At 55.9% G+C, this 20,080-nt stretch overlaps 2 protein-coding genes across 7 annotated transcripts in view; both read left to right on the forward strand.

Annotated features, from left to right (window-relative positions):
- The window catches only part of ZC3H7B (zinc finger CCCH-type containing 7B), a 68,148-nt gene extending 51,891 nt beyond the window's left edge, over positions 1 to 16,257 (forward strand). Inside the window, exons 21-23 of one of the 2 annotated variants that reach the window (XR_003678075.2) lie at positions 79 to 1,347; positions 14,445 to 14,664; positions 16,116 to 16,257. Coding sequence is in view for 1 of the 2 variants with exons in the window: in XM_007099914.3 (XP_007099976.1) it covers positions 79 to 325 (247 nt within the window). In the remaining variant the exon portion in view is untranslated. Of the gene's footprint in view, positions 1 to 78; positions 2,972 to 14,444; positions 14,665 to 16,115 lie in introns of those variants that run through there. The other variant, XM_007099914.3, reaches the window with a different exon arrangement.
- The window catches only part of TEF (TEF transcription factor, PAR bZIP family member), a 31,454-nt gene continuing 19,129 nt past the window's right edge, over positions 7,756 to 20,080 (forward strand). For 3 of the 5 annotated variants that reach the window (XR_008616490.1, XR_003678077.2, XM_007099910.4), the window contains exon 1: positions 17,244 to 17,479. Coding sequence is in view for 3 of the 5 variants with exons in the window: in XM_007099910.4 (XP_007099972.1) it covers positions 17,323 to 17,479 (157 nt within the window). In the remaining 2 variants the exon portion in view is untranslated. Of the gene's footprint in view, positions 7,960 to 17,243; positions 17,480 to 18,191; positions 18,950 to 20,080 lie in introns of those variants that run through there. The other 2 variants (XM_007099912.3, XM_028483328.1) reach the window with 2 other exon arrangements.

A 20,080-nucleotide genomic window follows, 5' to 3' on the forward strand; every position in this document is an offset into this window, starting at 1 on the left:
GAGTGGCCGGCCCCAGGTCGGGCAGCCCGTGGAGGAAAGGGCACAGGGCTCGGGCAGTGAGCCTCCTGCTGCCCACAGGCTCCAGAAGGGCAAGGCCTGCCCGGACGGGGACAAGTGCCGCTGCGCTCACGGGCAGGAGGAGCTCAACGAGTGGCTGGACCGGCGCGAGGTGCTGAAGCAGAAGCTGGCCAAGGCCCGCAAGGACATGCTTCTGTGCCCACGGGATGACGACTTCGGCAAATACAACTTCCTGCTGCAAGAGGACGGGAATGCCACTGGTGCCGCCCCAGAAGCCCCTGCTGCTGCCACCGTCACTGGGGAGTAGGCCAGCTCCTGGCCGTGGGTGAAGTCCTAGGATCGGGGGCAGGGGTGGGCACGGAGCGCCTGATAGGAGGGCCGGGGCAGGCCAGGGCTGGGGCTGGGGCCCCCGGCCATCCTCTCTGCCCCCACTGCCCCAGTGCATACCCAGGTGCACGAGCTGCAGCCCCACTCGGTCCCAGGGTCCTCATCCTGCTGAAGCCCTGGGCAGGTCCTCCCCTCCCCCACCCCGGCTCTTCTGGTTGCGGAGGGAGGGGCCTGGTTGACCCCTCCAGCTTCAGCCTACAGCTTTAACTTCCGTCTAGTCCTAAAGGGGGCCCAACGCTCAGGGCTGGGGAGCCCGGGGTCCCCACTTGAATCTGCAGCAGAAGGGTCCTTCCCCCTGCCCCACCCTCACCCCCCCCACCTCCCCTGGGGGCAGATCAGGATAGAACAGAGGGCAGGAGGCCCCACCTAGCTTTAAAATGCAGCCCCAGGATGGACTGGGGATACTGTACAAGTCACTTACCCTCTGGGGCCTCAGTTACCCCTCTGGTTGGAAGAGTGGGAGGGGCTGGGCTACATGATCTCTGGAGCCTGACCGAGGAGCGTGGCTCTCTGGTGAGGCCACCAGCCCAGCCCATCTCCCTTGTGGGCCGCTGAATGTAGACTGTAGGTCATCAGAGGCTTCAGAGATGACCCAGCCCAGACCCCCGTTTTGCAGATAGAAAAACAGGCCTAGAAGGAAGGAGTGCTCTACCCAGCATCTCCAGCCCACAGCACCGTAAAGCTGGAATGCAAACTGCGGTCACAAGACTCAGGGCCAGTTATCAGCTGGAGCCTCCAGGCTCTTGGCAGGGATGTGACAGTCTCTGAATCAGCTGGGATCCCGGCAGCACCGCCCAGGGGCTGGTCGTGTCAGCGCCCTGTAGGGGGACAGTCCCCTCTGAGGGTGGTCGTAAGGAGTATAGCAGCAAAGGTCCCTTCCCCATGGCTGCTCCCGGAGAGGCGGTACCGGCAGGGCACCCGTGGGCTCAGGTTCTGCACGAGGTACTGGGGGGATTGGGAGGGTGGGCGGTCAGGGGACATGGAGAGAAGGGAGACTTGACCGTGGACACCATGGGCTACTCCAGGGTTGGACACAGCCCCTCTTTCTTGGGGACTCAGAAGAGTCCTTTCCCTTTCTCCCCTAGAACCAGACATACAATTAGGACCATCCATCCCAGCCCCTCCCTGGTCCCGACCCTGCCAGCTGCCTGGGACCCCAGTTGACCCCCAACCCCTGCCCCCCCCCAGCCCTCTCCCATCCCTCTCGTCTGATGTGTCTGTGTGCACCCCCTCCTCTCCATCCCACCCCTTGTGGGCAGACCCAGCCTCCCCTGGTTCCCTAGACATTCCAGAACGCCCCACACCATTGGCACAAGGGGTGGGGCCCCCCGGAAGGAGCTGGGGACCGAGGCTGGAGTTGGTGGGAGGGTGAGGCAGAGAGAATGGAATACCCTTCATTTCTCCTCTAACAAGCATTTCGAGTGTGCGTTGAGATGATGGCGGGCTCCCTGGGCCGCAGAGAACCCTGTTCTTCTCGCTGCCACCGCCCAACCTTTTCCTGATAACAGTGGCATGCTTCCTTTCCTCTCCCTGCCCCTTCCCCCAGCAGGCCAGCACTGCAGAGTTGGGTGCTGGTGGTGTGGCTGGAGGGGAGGAGAGACCCAAGGTGGGGCCTGTGGCCGTGAATGATGATGACACTTGTTTTCCCTGATCCGTGCTGTTGCAGTCTGTCGTCACCAGCCTTGTTTCTAGTGTGTATATATGTCGCCCCCGTGATGCATATATACACAGGTATTAAATATATCGCTCTATATAATATTACATATGTGTGTGGTATCCAAGGAATCACTTCTAATGAGGGCTAAAGATAAAGAATTTGGCCGGAAAATGCAGCCATCCCGGCATAACGAGGAGGGACTTTCAGGGTCATCATGCCATTTGCAAGGACTGAGGGACTGGAGCGAGGGGTCAGAGGTGATACGGGCAGCGGGGGCAGAAGCGGCCCCTGCCTGGGCCCAGCTCCGCCTGATGGCGTCCAGACCACCCCAGCCTGGTGGGGAGAGGGCACGAGGGCTCGGGGAAGAAAAAGGATTGGTGTTTGTCTCCCACCCAAAAGAATAGGATTAGAATCCAGATTTTTCTTCTCCATCCTGTTATCCCTGCAGGGGCCTTGGGATGCGGTGCTCCCTGGCTTGGACAGAGCTGGATCCCCCGCAGGGCTGGAAGAAGGCGAGGGGCGGGCGGGGAGTAGGAGGTGGAGGTGTGGCACAGCACACTTTGAATGAGGAGTGTGATTATTTCACCTGTGACTCTGAGCGGCTCAGAGAGTTGGATCGGGCCTGCTTCCCCCTCCGGCAGGCAGGGACAAGACATCACGGCAAATACGGTGAAGGGGGGACAGGCAGCCTTGATGTGAGTGTCCCTTTGGGATGGGGCAAAGAGGGATGCTGCGTTTCTCAGCTGGGCAGTGATAAATTTAATGGTCCTTTAAAAATGTCTGTGTATTAAAAAATTTAAGAATACCACACTTTAATATTAAATATTCATAAGGTCTAGTATCTTGATAATAATGTAGATGTTTTAATAACAATTTTTGTCCTTCTTAAAATAAAATGAAAGAAACTTTCTTCTTTTAGCCTTTGTTCTAGAAAATAAACGTGTGCACTTTGACCTCTGTCCCTGAGGTGTTGCTCCTGTTCCTCGCTTCCTGGCACTTGTGCCCGGGGACCTGGGCCTCTCTTTACTCACTGGGCAGAGCTGGCGGGCGCAGGGCGTGCCCCAAGGCAGACATTCCGAGGGGTGAGGGGCAGAAGGTCTGTGTCCTTGTGTAAACAGGGCAGCCCAGCTGACCCCGGCTCACGCAGCGCCTCACTGGCAGGGACAAGTTGTGCTCTGCACAGGTGGCCCCGGTGGTCAGGGGGCTCATGGCCTTCCGTGTGGGGCTTTCCACCTGTACCCACACTTCCCTGCTTTTACTATGTGCACTGTCCTGGGTTCCAGAGGGCTGTCTCTGTGCCCTTTCTGGGTATGGCTTTTCCAGAAAGGTAGGGGGGCTATGACATGCTTTGGAATGTGATCCCAACTGCAACCTGGACTCCTCTGGGCCGGAGGGAGATCCAAGTCACATGGGCCCAGCTTCCTCCTCCTTAAAAGAGAGCATATTAGGGCTTCCCTGGTGGCGCAGTGGTTAAGAGTCCGCCTGCCGATGCAGGGGACGCGGGTTCGTGCCCCGGTCCGGGAAGATCCCACATGCCGCGGAGCGGCTGGGCCCGTGAGCCATGGCCGCTGAGCCTGCGCATCCGGAGCCTGTGCCCCGCAACGGGAGAGGCCACAGCAGTGAGAGGCCTGCGTACCGCAAAAAAAAAAAAAAAAAAAAAAGCATATTAGATCAGGGATTTTCAATCAGGGACACTTGTATCTGCTAGAGACACTTGCTTTTTTTTTTTTGGCCGCGTGGCACGCGGGATCTTAGTTCCCCAACCAGGGATCGAACCCGCGCTCCCTGCTGTGGAAGCCCAGAGTCTTACCCACTGGACCGCCAGGGAAGTCCCTGGAGGCACCGTTTCAAATCTCTTGGATTGTGTGCGGTTACAGTGATGGAGGGGGTCCTGATGGGAGGGGCTGCACACGTTTAAGGGTAAGCTCTCGCCAGACAACTTCATACTACAGTATGCAGTGACCCCAGGAACAGAGGTCCAAGGCCTGTGAATTCTCTCAGGACAGGGAATCATTTGGGCCGGCTACGCAGTAGGGGCTCAAATACTTGATAAATGACCAGATGAGTAACAGGAGCAGCCGACTTGATTGAGCACCTTCTGCGTGCCAGGCATGATGGATGCAGCAAGTCTGTCTCCATAGCAGCCTGTACATTTGGTGTCCACATCTTGGCCCACAGAGGTTCAGTGAAGGTTCCAAGGACCCACAGAAAGGAGACAAGAAAAGATCAAGAACACTGGGAACTGGATGATCGGCAAGGTCCCTTCAGCGCTGACGTTCCAGGGTTCTTAGCAACCCTGGCTGCACCGTGAAAACCCAGAGGGGCATGGCAAGGCCCAGCTCCCAGAAGAAAATGCAGACCCATCCTCAGGCTGCAGAGATTGTAAACCTGCGTCAGGACCTCCCTTAAACTTAGAAAATCAAAGAAAAAGATAAGCAGTACTTCAGGGAACCTAGTGGACTAAATTCTTAAATTTCATAAATTCCCCTAAATTCTCTTCTAGTTCTCTTTTAGCTCAGGTTGGTAAGCGCTAACTGAGCACTTGCCCCATATCAGATCCTAGGGATACAAGATTACAGACAAAACGTGGCCTTCCTTGAATCCAGTCTGCCAGGGGAGATGGCTCCGCATGGAAGAGTGTAGGATGATGTGACAGGCACAGTGGTGGGAGATGCCAGGTGCCAAGAAAGGCAACTCATCCAAGCTGGGGAGCTGGGGAGGGCTTCCTGGAGGAGGTGAACCTGGATTTGAGCCTTAAAAAGATTGTTGGATCATTGTAATCAATGTGTACTTAACTGTTCTGCACCTTTCCTTTTCTCTCAAGTGTATTTTCACACGTGCATCTCCACGCCCCGATGTATCCAGATATTTAGGTCAATGGCTTCATTCATCAAGGTGCCAGGTTGGCTTGAGCAGCCTGCAGTTATTGAATGTAGGCCCATTTCTGGTCTTTGGTCCTGTGATTAGGGGCTGCCATGAGTACCACCACTCCCGTGGTGCCGCAGCTCCTCCTCCCTGCCTCTGAGGAAGCTGCTTCTGACAGGTGGGGTGACAGGCAGAGGTGGCGATGGGGGCAGCTCTGCGTCTCTCTAGAGAAAGCCCCAGAGGCCTCTGCCGGAAACTGCATCCGCATATAGCCCCCACCAGGGGAGCCATCTGCAGAGGACATGAGACCTCTGAGGCAGGAAACCCAAGGAGTACAGGCAGTCCCAACATGCCTGCCATGCGGGCCCCTCCAGATGTCTCCAGGCTTGTTTGTGGCCGCCCCTCTCCCTGTCTCTGCCCTCCCCAGCCGCTTGACCCAGCATCCTGCTGATGTGGCCCCTGTGTGAACCATAGGTGATGCTGCCAGCTGGACACCCTGGCTGCAGAGTGCGGGGTGCCACGTGGACTGACTTTCAGTGGCGTGAAAATTCCCTTAGGCGAGGGACTTGCCTGGCCAGGTCTGATATTTAGCTTTGAATTCCTTACAAGATCTAGGCTGGTGCCAGGTATGCAGTGAGCAGTCAGTCACAGTCTTAGAGCCTTCGTACATTCATACGTTGGAAGGGGTCTGACAGAAACAAATCTCCGAGAATGAAATGTCACGCGGCAGGTGGGTGTATTTGAGACACGTTGGGGACCTCCTGTTGCCTCTGAAATCATGCTCTGTGGGCGCCTGCCCACTCCACCTTTGGGGTAAGCCAGTCTCGAACACAAAAGTGTTTTGGGGCCAAGGAATGGTTAACGCACTGGCCCAGCCTCAGCCCCAGCCTGCGAGCCACAGGTCAACTTAAGACAGCCTGCGCGCCTGGTCCTCCGCACCTTCGCCGTCCCCCACTGCCAGCGCCCCCGGTTTCACAGAGGCAAGGGGCACTGGAAGGATAAATAAGAAATTAAATCTGTTATGAGGAAGGGGAACGAGGAGGAGGGACACGGATAGAAATGACATTTCTAAAGTATACCTCTGTCAGGAACTTCCCTGGTGGTACAGTGGTTAGGAATCCGCCTGCCAATGCAGGGGACAGGGGTTCAAGCCCTGGTCCGGGAAGATCGTACATGCCACGGAGCAACTAAGCCCGTGCAAAGCAACTACTGAGCCTGCGCGCTAGAGCCTGCGAGCCACAGCTACTGAGCCCGCGTGTCACAACTACTGAAGCCCGCGCGTCGCAACTACTGAAGCCCGCGCGCCTAGAGCCTGTGCTCCGTAACAAGAGAAGCCACCGCAATGAGAAGCCTGCGCACCACAACGAAGAGCAGCCCCCGCTTGCCGCAAATAGAGAAAGCCTGCACGCAGCAACAGAAAAAAAACCCCAACGCAGCCAAAAATAAATAAAAAGTATACCTTTATCCAAAGTTTTGAGCTTTGAGCCATATACTGTTTTTTTAATTCAAAACTTGACATTAATTTTTAATTAATTTGGGACAAGAACATGGTTTGGGGAGGACTATTAGGGTGGCAAAGAGGGTAATTGGAGGATAAGCTGGGGCTGCTGGGAAGACGAGAGGCTAGAAGGCGTCCTGAAGTATTTGCTGTTTGTGCAAAATGGAATTTTAGAAAGCGGGGCAAGACTACGTAGAAATCAGCTATGGTGCAGGGAACCAAATGCTTACTGCATCCAACCTGGAGCGTCAGAGACAGAACCAGAGCTGAAAGGAACCTTGGAGGTCACAACATTCAGTGGTTTCGGAACTGAGACCCAGCAGCTTGTTCTAGATGCCACATCAGTGCGTGGAGAGGTGGAGCCAATGCCCCCTCCCCCACCCCACCCCCAGCCCCAGCCGGCCAAGGCAGGTGTTGGTCTTTGTGGAGGACGACCTACAGAACTTTGGCTTCAACCACACGTTCAAGTAAGTGGCCTGGGGACCTCCGAGGCCAGTGTCCTGGTGAGAGGGCCAGGGAGGGGACTACAGCAAACAGCCAATCGCCGCCAAGTTCCCCAGGCTGGGACACAGGCTAGGAAGCAGGACATCATCCAGGACAAGCCTGAGCCCGGTTGACAGAGCTGCCCCGCTTCAGCGGTGCCTGCTCTGCCTGCCCTCCAGCACCTGTCCGCTAGGCACCTGCCTCTTCTCCCCGTCCCCGAAGACCAAAGGAACCCCAGGCTGCAGGTTTGTCACTCCCCTTAGAAGAGCAGGCTTCAGGCTCTGCAGATGGTGTAAAGCCCCAATTATGCATGCCACATGCACACCGTATGCCTGGGAGGGCACGTGTGCATTCATAGCATATGGACCAGCATCAAAACATGCCAACAACCCCTCGAGACTCACAAGCCCACAGGTAGGTGCGTGACGCCCACTCATGTGCCTGTGCGTGCCAACGCAGTACATCCTTGTGCTGAGCTGCCTGCTGCCGGGGTCTCGGGGCCCAGCCCGGGCTGGTTCCCTCCGCAGGCCCTGCTCTCCGCGGGGCCCAGCCTCCAGGGCTCCTCTGCCCAGTGGGCCGGAGTGTGTAGTGCATGCTCACTGTTCTCACCTGGCAGGCCCGGTCCTGGCCCCCAGCCTGGGGGAGAACTTCCCTTTGCGAAGTTAGATAACACCGGGCTCTCTGTCAGAGGATTGGTGCTGTGTCTCCACGTGCTGAGGCTGGCGCAGGGCCAGGCCCGCCCTGCCAGGCAGCAGGAAGGGAAGGCCTGGCTGCAGCCGGAGCTGGCGGGTGGCCGAGCTGGGGGTGGACGGGCGGGCCGGGGCCCGTGCTGCCCATTGGCTGCCTCGGGCTCCCGCCCCGCCTGCCTCCAGAGCCTGTGGCTCCCCGGCCAGCTCCTGCCTCTCCAGCTGCTTCTAAACTCCCCCAGCAAGCACCCCCTGCCGGGCCATGTCGAGCTGCGACAGGATTGGAGTGGCCCCTGCCATGGACATGCCTGAGGTCCTCAAGTCCCTGCTGGAGCACTCTCTGCCTTGGCCAGAGAAGAGGACAGGTAGGAGAGGAGGTGGTCTGTGATGGCTGGCTGCCCAGGTGCCCAAGGGGTGGAGGCCGCCGTAGGCACATTGGCCGGGCAGGCATCTCCGAGCAAGGGAGGGTTCCCAGCAGCCGTCTGCCCTTGGCCTCTTCCTGGGCGAGGAAGGGCTGGGGTGCAGTGAGGGACACGGTAGGGAGTGGCACTGTCACTCGGGGTCTGCCCCCGGGGCCTGCTGGCTTTGGGAAGCCGTGGCCAGCGTGTGGCCACTGACAGGTGCCGTGCTCACGCGGGACAAGGACGGGACCAGGGGGCCCTGCTGAGAGTACGCACCGGGTGCTGACTGCTTATTAAGTTCCCTCCCTCTGCATGTTGGGGCGGCAGGGCACTGGCAGAGACTGTAGATTCGGGCGGCCTCCCGTGTCTGGAGAAGAGGCTTTCCTCTGGGCGTCTGCTTCGGCTCCCGCTCGCTGGAGGGCTGAACCCGTGGATGGGGTGGAAGCTGTTATGTAACAGGACCACGGGCTGGAAGCCCCGGTTCCTAGGATACCACAGGCAAACACGGGGCGAGGGAGCCGGCGGAGGAGGGTGTGGACCGAGGGCCGGAGCTGGCAGCCAGCACCAGGTGTCTCCCGAGTCCTGCCTGAGAGACCCGGGACCATGCGAACTTTGGGCGCCAGCCTGCTGAGGATGTTCCCTCTTGCCAAGTATTTCTCCAGATCGCTTCTGTTCTAAGATGTCAGGTCCTCATTGCTCAAACTCCACAGGCGCCTTTAAAGGAGCCCAGCTGCCCTCGGCTGCCAGAGTCTGACTTAGGAGTCCCAGGTGTCCCCTCAAGGGACCTTTCTCAGGCCTCTCCCTCACCTGCCGTGCTGGCACCTGATACATCTCATCACCAGGCAGCCCTGGCTGTCCCCACAGGACTTCCTTCCACGGGACCCTTAGCCCACTCCCAAACTGGAGGCCGAGGACACACACCACAGCCCCTGCCCTGACGCACCTCGGGGAGCCGGGCTCAGGAAAGGAGGGTGGCAGGCTCCGTTCTTGGAGGCGCTGCCCGAGGGAAGAAGGCGGCTCCCGGAGCTCGGGGCAGGGTCCCCCGTGGGCTCTCTCTCGTCTAGCTCCAGGCCCCCCTCAGGCCTCACCTGTGGGCAGTCTGTGCCCTCCTGGCACCCAGGATCCCGGCTGCTCGCCAGGAAAAGCCCATCACCTCGAAACTCTCAACTCAGCCTGGCCGATGATGAACCACAGCTGACTTTTTCTTGTCATCTCTGAACACCCCCTGTGGGTAGGTGAGGCTGGAAGTCCTTCCAGAAGCTGGAGGAACAGGGCTCCCTTCTTGGTCCGGGCACCCAGGGAAGGTAGGGTGGCCCAGGTGGCCCAGCGCGGACGCAGGGAGTAGCTGGGCTGCCGGCGGGTCTGCAGGGTCAGCTCCCGGCTGGGCAGGGAAGGGGTCTTGGGGGCAACTCGGGGCGCTGCTCCTCGGCCCTGAATAACAAGGTCTATGAAGAGCAGCAGTAGCTGCTGGCCCCAGACTCCCAGCTGCTCCCCAGGGCCCCGCGACGGCTGCAAAGTCCCCACTGCTCACCGTGGACGGCAAAGTCAGGGCCCGGCGCCGAGGGGACTCGCCCAGGGCCTCAGGGAGAGCTCTGCCAAGAACCGGCAACCTCACAGAGGACAGTTGGTCTGGTACAGCTGGGTCGGTCCACGGGGCACGGACCAGAGTCTCAGGCCGCCTCCTATCACTTCTCTACGTGGTGTCTCACTGAGAGTCAGAAGCATGAGACCCGGACAGACTGACAGATGCCAATGGGTGGATGAAATAAGGGGACGAGGGTCGAAGAGTCAAGGGCGTCAGTGTAACCCACAAAGACCTCGCTCTTCTTATTGCCCCTAACCTGCCATCGCCACTTTCCAAAGCTCCCAGACTCTCCAAATCTTTCGTAAAAATAAAAGTATCCACCTGAAGGCAATATACCTTGGTGAAGAGAGTACACCGCCACCAGAACTAGGATTTCCAGTGGGCACGTAGCAGGCAGAGTTGACCCTCGAACAGCATGGGGGTCAGGGGCCCAACCCCCCTCACAGCTGAAGATCTGCGTATAACTTTATAGTCACCCCGTGGGGACACGTTTCCACATCCTGCGATTCAACCAACCACAGATCAGATAGTACTGTACGTAGTTAGTGAAAAAACCCACGTGTAAGTGGACCCGCGCGGTTCAAACCCGCGTCGTTCAAGGGCTTCGCCCCCGCGTGCAGCCCTCACTCTGGCTTCGGAGGGCAGCAGAGGAGGAGGGCAGCACCGGGAGGGGGGCAGCAGAGGCGCCGCCCGCCCCTATGGATTGCTTGCCCGGTGCTTTGGCGTGGGCGGCGCAGGTTTCTCCGGGGTGGCGGACGGAGACCTCTTTACAAGGCCCCCGCTCTCCCCAGCCCGGTGACTGTGCTTCCACTCACACGGGGGTCACGTGCAGAGCACACCTTGGGTCCAGCGGGAGGGGACGTCAGAGGAGAGCCCTGCGGAGGGTGAGAACGCGCCCTCACGAGACTCTGCTCTCCCTGCAGCCTCTCCATTTTCTACTTCAACGACGCTCCCTGAGCCCCGACCTCGGGGCCTCTCCCTTTTGCTGCCCTGGGCCTCCCACCCCAGCCTGTGTAGACTCCCCCCTTTCCTGGTTAAGCAGACTTCCTCCAACAGTGCTGACCAGGCTCGAGACTCCTCGGCTTCAGGCTACAGCCACCAGCCGGTGGCCCCTCACTCCGGGACACCCGTTCAACCAACTTTCTTGTAGGCAGAGAAATCTACGTCCAGCCAGAGGGTGGGTCTGTGCCCCAAGCTCTGACTCAGTTTCCCCTCTGCCTCTGGACCCTGACCCCTAAGGATTGTTCTTCCTGTTTCCGCACCTGCCTTTTCTCCCAAGGATCCTCTCCCAAGAGGCCATTCTGCTCCAGATGGCTCGCTCTCACACTTCCTTCTCCAGATTCTGGAAGACCCTGCTTCTCTAAAGCACACTGTTAGCTCTTTACACCCTGTCCTTGCCTCACTCCTTGGCTGTGCTCAGAGCCGCCCCTCATCTTTCTGCCAACTTTGGTCACTCAGGCCTCCTTTTCAGGGAACCATGTAGCGTGAAAGCGTACCAGAGGTTGAACGAGGCCATCACTTCGAGCGGAACAGGCAGGTTCCCCGTGTCAGGAGCTCCTACCCAGCACGGTATCCTTGACGTGCCTCTCTCCATGCCCAATCTGTGAGAAGAATACTTGCTTCACAGGCTTGTGGCCAGGATTAAATGGGCTATCCCACGTGAAAGCGTTTGCAAACTGTGAAGTGCCACCCTGCTTTCTCTGTGAAAGGCAAACAGCAGCTGGGCCTGGCATTATGCTCCTTTCACGGACATCACATTTGCAATCCGACCTTCACTCCCTCATTTCCACCCTCCTTTCCATGGATATTCTCCTTGAAAGAAGGGGACGTTGCAAGTTTGTGGGAGCATACTCAGGGCTGTCTCCTTGGAAACACGTGCTGAGGCTGCCGGGGGCATGGCGCCAACGGCCCCGCACCAAACAGGACAGCCCAGCTGAGCTGGCCAGAGAAAGGGCTGAATGATAACAGGCCAGATCTCAGTGGGACTCGCTGGTGCAGAGGCAGGGGTCTGGGTAGCCTCCTCTTGGGGGATTGAGGTGAACAGGCGAGAGAGTGGACTCAGTGCAGCCTGGGCTGTCCTGGGCTTGGCGTCAGTAAGGATCACGTGGTCGCCTCCACTCCCAGTCTTGGGGAACCAGAGCAAAGCCGAGAAATCATGAAGTTTGCTTCCAGGGAAGAAGTGCGGGAAGGGACCTTCTTTGTACTGGATGTGTTAGTTCTAATCCTCACTTCCACCTCCTAAATGGCAAGGAAACACGCTCAGAGGAACTGGCTACCCTCGGGGCCAGTATGCAGTCCTGCCTCTTCTTCACCCCAGCGTCAGGGACTCATCCTTCTTCTCTACCTGTCCCCCCACCCCGTCCCATCCCCATCACCAATCAGGGAAACGGGACAAACTCATTCTCACCGAGTGCCAGAAACTGACAGCAGTGTCCAGCGGTCCAGATGGCTTTCACATCTTAATGGGCCTGTCCCAAGGCCAGGTTGCTAAAGGGATGAATCCTGGTTCTAATGGCCCCTGTTTCCCAGGTGTGCCCTGGGAACCGTGCTCAGTGCTTTTACATCTCCATCTGTGAAATGGCTTTGCAAGGGAGTTGTGATGATCCATGGTACAGATGAGGAGGCTAATGCTCAGCGATGGGAAGGCCACACAGTTGTCGAGGGGCTCCAACCCGGGTTGGCCGGCTTCCAGGCTCCTCCCTACCCACAGGATTCCCCGGGGTCTCTGGAACCAGGTCTCAGGGCAGTACCTCTCCAGTCACCCAAACATTCATCACGTTGAGTCCTTGCTACACTTGCGACACAGGGGCGAGTGAGACAAACACTGCCCCTGTTCGCCTGCTGTTTGCATTCCAGCGGGGAGACAGAGAGTCAGCAGTCGGGGAGGTCAGGGCCAGCCTCTCTGAGGGGGTGACATTTGAGCCAAGGCCTGGAGGGTGAGGAAGAGCCAGGTACATCTAAAACTTTCAGGCTGAGGGAACAGCACCTGCAAAGGCCCTGTCCTGGGGCAAGAAAGACACATGTGTCTGAGGAATGAAAGGCCACTGTGGCTGCAGGAGGGGTTTTATTAAGTGGGAAGGAAGGAAGAGGTGAGGTTGGAGAGACCCGCAAGGGGGAGAGCCTGCAGGGCCTTGAAGCTCATAAAGAAGAGTGAGGCCATCACCTCCCTGCCTGCAAGGTCCGCCCCCCCACCCCCACACACACACAACTACTCTTGGGGAAGTGGTAGCTTAGGAGGAACAGGGTGTTTCCAGGACAGCCCAACATGAAATAGTGGTAAGGGATCACCTCAGGTGAGCACTTGCTATGCTCCAAGTGCTATAGTCTCAGCGGTGCGCCTGAATTGACTCCTTTACTTCTCAGGCCCAGAGGTTAAGTAACTTGCCCAAGGTCACACAGGAAGTAGTCAAAGCAGGAATCAGACCTAGATGTTCCAGCTCCAGAGCCCACACCCTACACCAACACGGCCTCCACTGGAGAGCCCTTGGCTGTCAGGAAGTGGCTGTTGAGACGTGGCAGAGCCTGGAGGTGAGGGCTGCTCTCTGGAAATGGCCCTCTTGGGGCATTCCCTTCTACAATCCGAACCTGGGCAGCGGACAAAATGCAAGCCGAACAGGAAACTAGTGCCCTTGAGAGTGTTGAAGAGACGCGCAAGAGTTAGCGAAGGGCCTCCACCCGCCACTTCTCCCCTAGGACACACTGAGACCGAGGTACAAACCACAGCCCAGAAGCACGCAGCCACAGGTATGTGGGCTCAAAAGGAGGCAGCTGTCGGCAAGGCCAGTGGCGGGGGACTTGCCCTAAAGATGGCTCATGTTTGTTATTCCAGGTTTGATTGTGAATCAAACACAATGACTGTTATTTAATGTTAATAACGTTCCAGATGTATATGACTTGGCTCTGAAAGGTTTTGTTAACCCTCCTACCAGCACCAACAACAAAGCGAGCCAACAAATACTTACTGAGTTACTACCCTGAACAAAGCTCTGTGCTCTCCTGCATTTGGTATCAAGCACACAGATAACTGGGCTTTGTTAGAGCTCAATGGAAGCCTTCTCACCGTCCTGCTCTTACAGACACCAGGCTCATGTCACATTGTGCAGTAAGTCAGAAGACGGAGTCGTACTGTCCTGTTAGATGCTGACTATGTGGCCAAAGAGATCATTATGCAGTATCTGGTCAAAGGCTCCCATGCTGGAGTTTTAGCTCCTCTGAACTTCAAATTTAAATAATCCAAATTGGTATAGCAGCTTAATGAAAGGCACCTGTTCTGCATATGCTCAACTGAATTAAATTTTTAACTTGGGTTGGTTAGCAAGTTTCTGGAACACTAAAGAGTAAAATTTAAAGCCAGTCCAGCTCTGGAAAATGGACATTTCACATCCCTTCTCTGCAGTAGCTTAGACTGTAGAACCCACCCACAGCCTTGTCCCCTCACCCAAAATAAGCCTCCTCCTCACCCGACACAACCTGAATGAAGGGGAAGGGTGGAGGCCCACGCACTCCACGCCATACACTGTTCAGGCTGGCACTTGACATTGCTTCCCACACGTAATCCTCATAACCACTCTATGAGGTAAGCAGATCCATTTCTGTTTCCAAGAGAAAAATAACTGAGACTTAGGCAGCAGAAGTCCCTTGCTCAAGGACAAGTGGCTGGACAGCGCTGTGGAGAGACTCTACCCAGGTTTGCATCCCACCCCCACAAAGTCACTGCTGCCCCAGGACCACACTTCCCTCAAGAAGTTGCTGCATTGAAACCCTCTTACTATAAAATACTAAGGTATCACTTCATAGCTTTAGAGTCTTAACCATGTAATAACATGTTCTTTTCATAGAGTTTCTTTCTTTGTTGGGCCCACAGACACTATGGAAATTAGCTCATTACTTCTCACAACATTTATTCCTCCACTAAGAGAAGGGGCAAGTCTGCGCTGTTATTCCCACTTTACTGATAGGAGGCAGAGGTAGAGACAGGATGCTGTGGCTCTTCTTGGATCAGCCGGAGGATGAAGACAAGAACATAATGGCTCCCGCCTCCAGGATGGTGCTGTTGGCAGTGTAGCTCACCTCCCAGCTTGCAAGTAAGCACGAGAGAGAACATGTTTATAACGTTCCTGCCGTGGTGTTTGCGACACATGTACCCTGCGGTTGTCCAGGGGAAAAAAAAATCCTCTTTGGGGAGTGTCGGTACATGAACAGAGGACCAAATCAAAACTAAGTTTTAAGGCCCTAAGCTGCTTACTGAGCTTCTCACCAGTGCCACTCGCCTGTTAAATCAGTTGCTCCAGGATGGGTGATAAGCAGAGTAGGCATTATCCCTTTTGGACAACTGCAGCTTTAAAAAAAAATCTAAATCTTTACTCCCTCTTACTACATACCACCTTTGTCATAAAACGAATGTTATAACCTTCCACTGTTATGTTACTACAAATCCTCCTCTAATACCTTGAGAAATTTTTTCTCTTCAATAATGTCACATTAGCCATGAAAATATACATTTAACTCTAATCCAGAAAGCTGCTCCGCGGCCAAACTAGCCATTTTTTTTAAAACTTCATACATTGTTTTAATCAATTTCCTCGGACCGTCCTTTGAAATGTTTCTAAAAACCTCTAGGTCAGTTTATCCTAAAGATATATTAGTTTAGCCACATACAGAATACCACTAACAACAACTCTGCAACACAACAGATGTTCTGCACACAATTTAGCACTTTCACTAAATAGTGACATGGGCACCATACCTGCCTCTAGGATAATGGATACACCAAGCAGTGGATCTGTACCCATCCGTGGTAGTAAAGCTATGAAAACTACTGTTTGTGGCAGGGTTGCAATTGTACATTTTATACGACTGGCTTAGGAAGCCTCACAGGTCAATCCTGCCCTATCGCCGTCTAACATATAAGGAAAGGTGGCCTGGAGAGATGAAGCAATTGGCTGGAGGTATCAGAGTCAGAAGGTGACTGAAGTCTAATTCGTGTGGCCATAAGAACTTGAATTTTGGAGTCAAGCTCCATCCCCTGGCCTCGACCACCACCCAGATTTTCTTCAAACCTCTTGATTTCCAGGCTTGCTCAGGGGCCCAGCCTCTTCTTCCTCCTCAACTCCCAGTTCTGATTGTATCAGCCTGACAACTTTCATCTAGCTGGGTGTCACGCACCTACCCTATGAACCAGGGACTAGGCCCTGCCATTCCCCCAGCCCCGCTCGTGGAAGGCGGGAGTCACTGGCCGATACAGGACAAATAAGCCGAAGTCCCTGCCCTCTCAGGGAGGGAGAGTCTAGTTTTGTTTGGGTTCAAGGCAGGGTATGATCTGTGCTTTAAAGAGGTACAAAGTTCTCGGTGCCACTTAGAAGCAGCTTCCTAGAAGGCCTCCACACTTGTGTACGCCCTCACGTTTCGTATTTTTAGGCGTTTCTTGAGGAACTCCCAGGGAGTATTTGTAAATATTTTGAGAAGAGGTAGTTGTCCCACAAAATGTGTAACCGGTACCGTGTGTAAAGGAATTTTGTTTTATTTTTTTCCCTAGGAAAAAGAAGGGAAGGTCCTAGAGAGGAACAGAATTTCAGAGCTGTTTAGGGCTTTAGAGATTATCTAGCCCAACCCCTAAATTTTATGGACGAAGAAACAGGCTCAAGTGAAGCAACTGGACTTTCCCAAGGTCACAAGCTAGTAAGTGCGAGGACGGAAGCGTGTACTCTGGCTCTGGCTCAGGGCCGGGCTCTCTCTCTCCACCCGCGGCCTCAAGAATGCTCCCTCCACGCTAGTGTTTATCTGGCCGCCACGCCCGCACCAGAAACCCGGGATCAGTGAGGAACCTGACACCCTCTTCAGCGGCGGCCAAGCCTGCTCCGGCCGTCCCTACGGGAACAGGTCGCCGTCCCCGGCCCTGCCCTCCGCCAACCTCTAGATCGCGGGGGAGGTGGGGTGAGGACGGGCCTCTGCGTCCCTATCCCACGACCCCGGGCAGAGTCCCCAGAATAGAAAGGCCCGCTGCGCCCGGCCCCGCCGCAGGCCCGCACGTGCTGCGCCTCGTGCACCGCGCCGGGCCCCGCCCCCGCCCTCCATTGGCTGTTCCGCGCCTTCCTTCTTCCCCCTCCCCACGCGACTGGACTCGGCTGCATCTCCACGTGACCCGCGGGGTGGAGGGGCGGGGGGCTCTCTGATAGGCTCCCGACGCTGGCATGGCTGCTCCCAGCCCCGCCTCCCTTCGGCGCGTCCAGAAGGTGGTGAGATTGGGATGCGAGGGAAGGGAGAGCGGTTACAGTGGTCCGAAAGGAGGGCAGGGGTTACGAAGAAGGAGGCGAAGGTGAAACCGCTGGTAGAGGGGAAGAGGCTGTCGCCGAAAAGGGTCTCCGACCCAGACTCCAGCAGGCACCAATCAGGTGACAGAGAGGCGGACGGGGCGGGGCCTTCGGCCCTGCTCCTCACCTGGCCCCGCACGTGTCTCGTTTACCCGGGCGGCCTAACCAATTACGGCCCGGAAGGCTGAGCCTGCCCCTCTCGCGGGGCGGGCTAATCTAAGGCTGCCATCCGGGGAAGCTAGCCTGGCCTTATGAATAATTAATATGACAGAGCCTGTCCGCAGGCGGGGTAGGGATGGAGGGAGGCGGGGGTTCCGCTGGGCGCCTGCGCAATAGCTGCCCGTGTCGGCAGCTGCGGCGGGTCGCACGGCTCCGTCCCATCTCGGGGGGCGGGCGGGGGAGGCGAGGCGCGCGAGCAGAGCGCGGGACACGATGTCCGACGCGGGCGGCGGAAAGAAGCCGCCTGTAGAGCCGCAGGCAGGGCCGGGCCCGGGGCCAGGGCGCGCAGCCGGGGAAAGGGGCCTGCCGGGCTCCTTCCCTCTGGTCCTGAAGAAGCTGATGGAGAACCCCCCGCGCGAGGCGCGCCTAGGTGAGGGGAGGGGGTCCGCGCGCGCTGGGGGCGGGGTTTCTGCAGGGGCGGGGCCTTGTGGGGGCGGGGCCTCGGAGGTCGGAGGTCTGGGTGAAGTGGTCCAGCGGAGGGGGATGGGTCCAGGGATGGTGAGGGGCCCGGAGGGCGACGCAAAGGGGGTGGGAAGAGAAGGTCGGGGACGAGTTGAGAGAGGTTGGGTCAGATGGGGGTTGGCGGGGAAGGGTTAGGAGGGAGATGGTAGAGTGGGGGTCGCAGTGAGGAGGTTCATTGGGGCGGCCGGGAGCGCGCGCGACGTGTAAGGTTTACTGAGGAGGCTGATGGGGGTCGCAGCAGCCCCTTAAACGAGGCTCCAGGGCGCCTTCTCTGGGGACGCCTGCATCAGAATCACTTGGGGTGCTTGTTTAAAATGCCGATTTCTGGGCCCCACCCTTTACCCACCGACTCTGCGGCTCCTGGGACAGGAATCTGCATTTTAAGGAGCGCCCCACCCCACCTCCGTGATTCCAAAGTCCACTAAAGTTTGAGATGCCCTGATAGCGAATTGTCTTCGTATATGGCCATCCCCCCTCCTGAGAGGAGGACCCGTCTTCATCTCTGCGTGTGAGTATCCCCAGGTACTAGGTACTCACTGGAGATTTTCTGGAAATGAGTTTCAGGGCTGCTGCTGAGGTGGGGGAGGGGTGTCAGGAGAAGGAATGGGAGGCGCCTTCTGAGGGGGAGGTTGGGATGAGACAGGTAGAGGGATGAGGGTCAGAACGAGGCCACTGAGGCCCTTCACCTGGTTGTTTGGGGCTGACCCTAGTCTTTGGGGCCACAGTGGCAGGGCTGGGCTTTGTCTTGTTTCCTAGGCCACAAGGGTCCCTGGGGCTTCTGTGGAAAGCAGCTTTGGCCTTGTTTTTTGGCCTGGGAACATGAGGTTCAGGGAGCAGCAGGAGTGCCACCTACAGTGGAGTTTTAGGTGCGCTGAGGTATGATTTCAATCTGAGAGATTTGAATTTCGCAGAACCACTGGTGTAGTTCAGGGATTTGGGAAGGAATGGGCCTTTTGTGAATTACCTGTCTGGGGGGATTAATTTTATTTTTTAAAATGCCATTTCTCTTCCTTTCCTGGGTGTGTTCTCAGGCTCCCATCCCTATGGGTTGGGTTACCAGTAGCTTCCGCGCATCAGGTGAGGCCAGGCTCTCTTCTCCTGCTTCAGGACCTCATATGCACAGACCCTTTTGTTTGTTTTTAAGGCAATGCTTTGTTCCAAATCTCGGGCTGAGTTAAGCTGCCTCAGGACAGGTGTACACATCTGTCAGGTTCTGTCAGATTACCAAATAATAACCATCCATCACAATAATTCTACCTTACATTTGCAGAATACTCACAAAGCAAAGCACTTTGGCGTAATCTTTATTTAGTCTTCCACAGCCATCCAGTACGGTATTACCCCACTCCTCAGATGAAGAAAGCTGAGACTCAGAGAGGTGAGGATGTTTCCTCAAGGTCACATAGCTAGCCCTTACCTGCTCTTTACTGTATCACTGGCAACCACTGATGATGTCAGTCCCTCTGACCTGAGTGAGGGGCCTAGTCCTTTATCATCTCTTACAATTAAAACTCCATCTTATAAAAACACTGATTAAAAATATGCTTGATTGCTTAAGCCAGGCAAAACCTGGAACTTAGTGTTACTCATCCTTTTAGTAGGGCTGTTTTTCTGTCTCCTCCCTTCTCCTGCCTCCTTTGACCCCCATGACCCCGCCCAACATGGATCTCAGTCATTTCTGAACAGAATGTAGAGTCAGTATCCCAAGGAAGGAGACCAGGGAGGCCATCTGGCCCACCCAACCCACCAAAGCTTGGTTTTCTTACTTCCCATTTGGTTTTAAACCAAACCCTGGTACAGAAGGCAGTTGCAAGAATTCAGGTTAATTTGTATAAGAAGCCATGACCAAATTCTGTTTGTCAAAACCTCCACCTTCTTAACTCACTGCGTGTGTCCATTTTTATTGGACCAACAGGCTGCTTTTTGGCTGTCTGTGGTCTAGGAGTCCGTGCATGACTGGCTCACTTCCAACATAATCATATTTGATTTCTCTTTTTCATTTCAGAATCCAGAATTCAAAGTTGTCTCCCTCAATTTGAAAACCCGTTATGAACTTGTCATGATTTTATCTCCCACTTCCCTGATTAGCCTCCCTGTCACTTTGATTTCCTTCCAAACTTGTCACATTTTTCTCTTGTCTTCTTTTCTTAATTTACCCTTTCTTGGATATCCAATCCACGTGTATAACTTTTGGGCTGAAACAATTAGGTGGGATCCCGTCCCCACTGATTGATTAGTTTTGCTTTGAATGAGAGCAAGCTTTCTTCTACAGTTCCAGCCCTCTCTTCCCTCGCAGAAAACCTGCCTTAAGTCTTCTCTGCTTATTCAGGGATAGAAGTCTCTTGAAATGGTTGCTCTGAAAAAGGTCCTGAAAAGACAGCTCCAGGCCCTCTCTTTTTTTTTTTTTTTTTTTTATTATTTTTTTTTGTGGTATGCGGGCCTCCCCCTGTTGTGGCCTCTCCCGTTGCGGAGCACAGGCTCCGGACGCGCAGGCTCAGCGGCCATGGCT

Source organism: Physeter macrocephalus, unplaced genomic scaffold (assembly GCF_002837175.3).
Source record: "Physeter macrocephalus isolate SW-GA unplaced genomic scaffold, ASM283717v5 random_19, whole genome shotgun sequence".
In the NCBI taxonomy this organism is placed as follows: Eukaryota; Metazoa; Chordata; class Mammalia; order Artiodactyla; family Physeteridae; genus Physeter; species Physeter macrocephalus.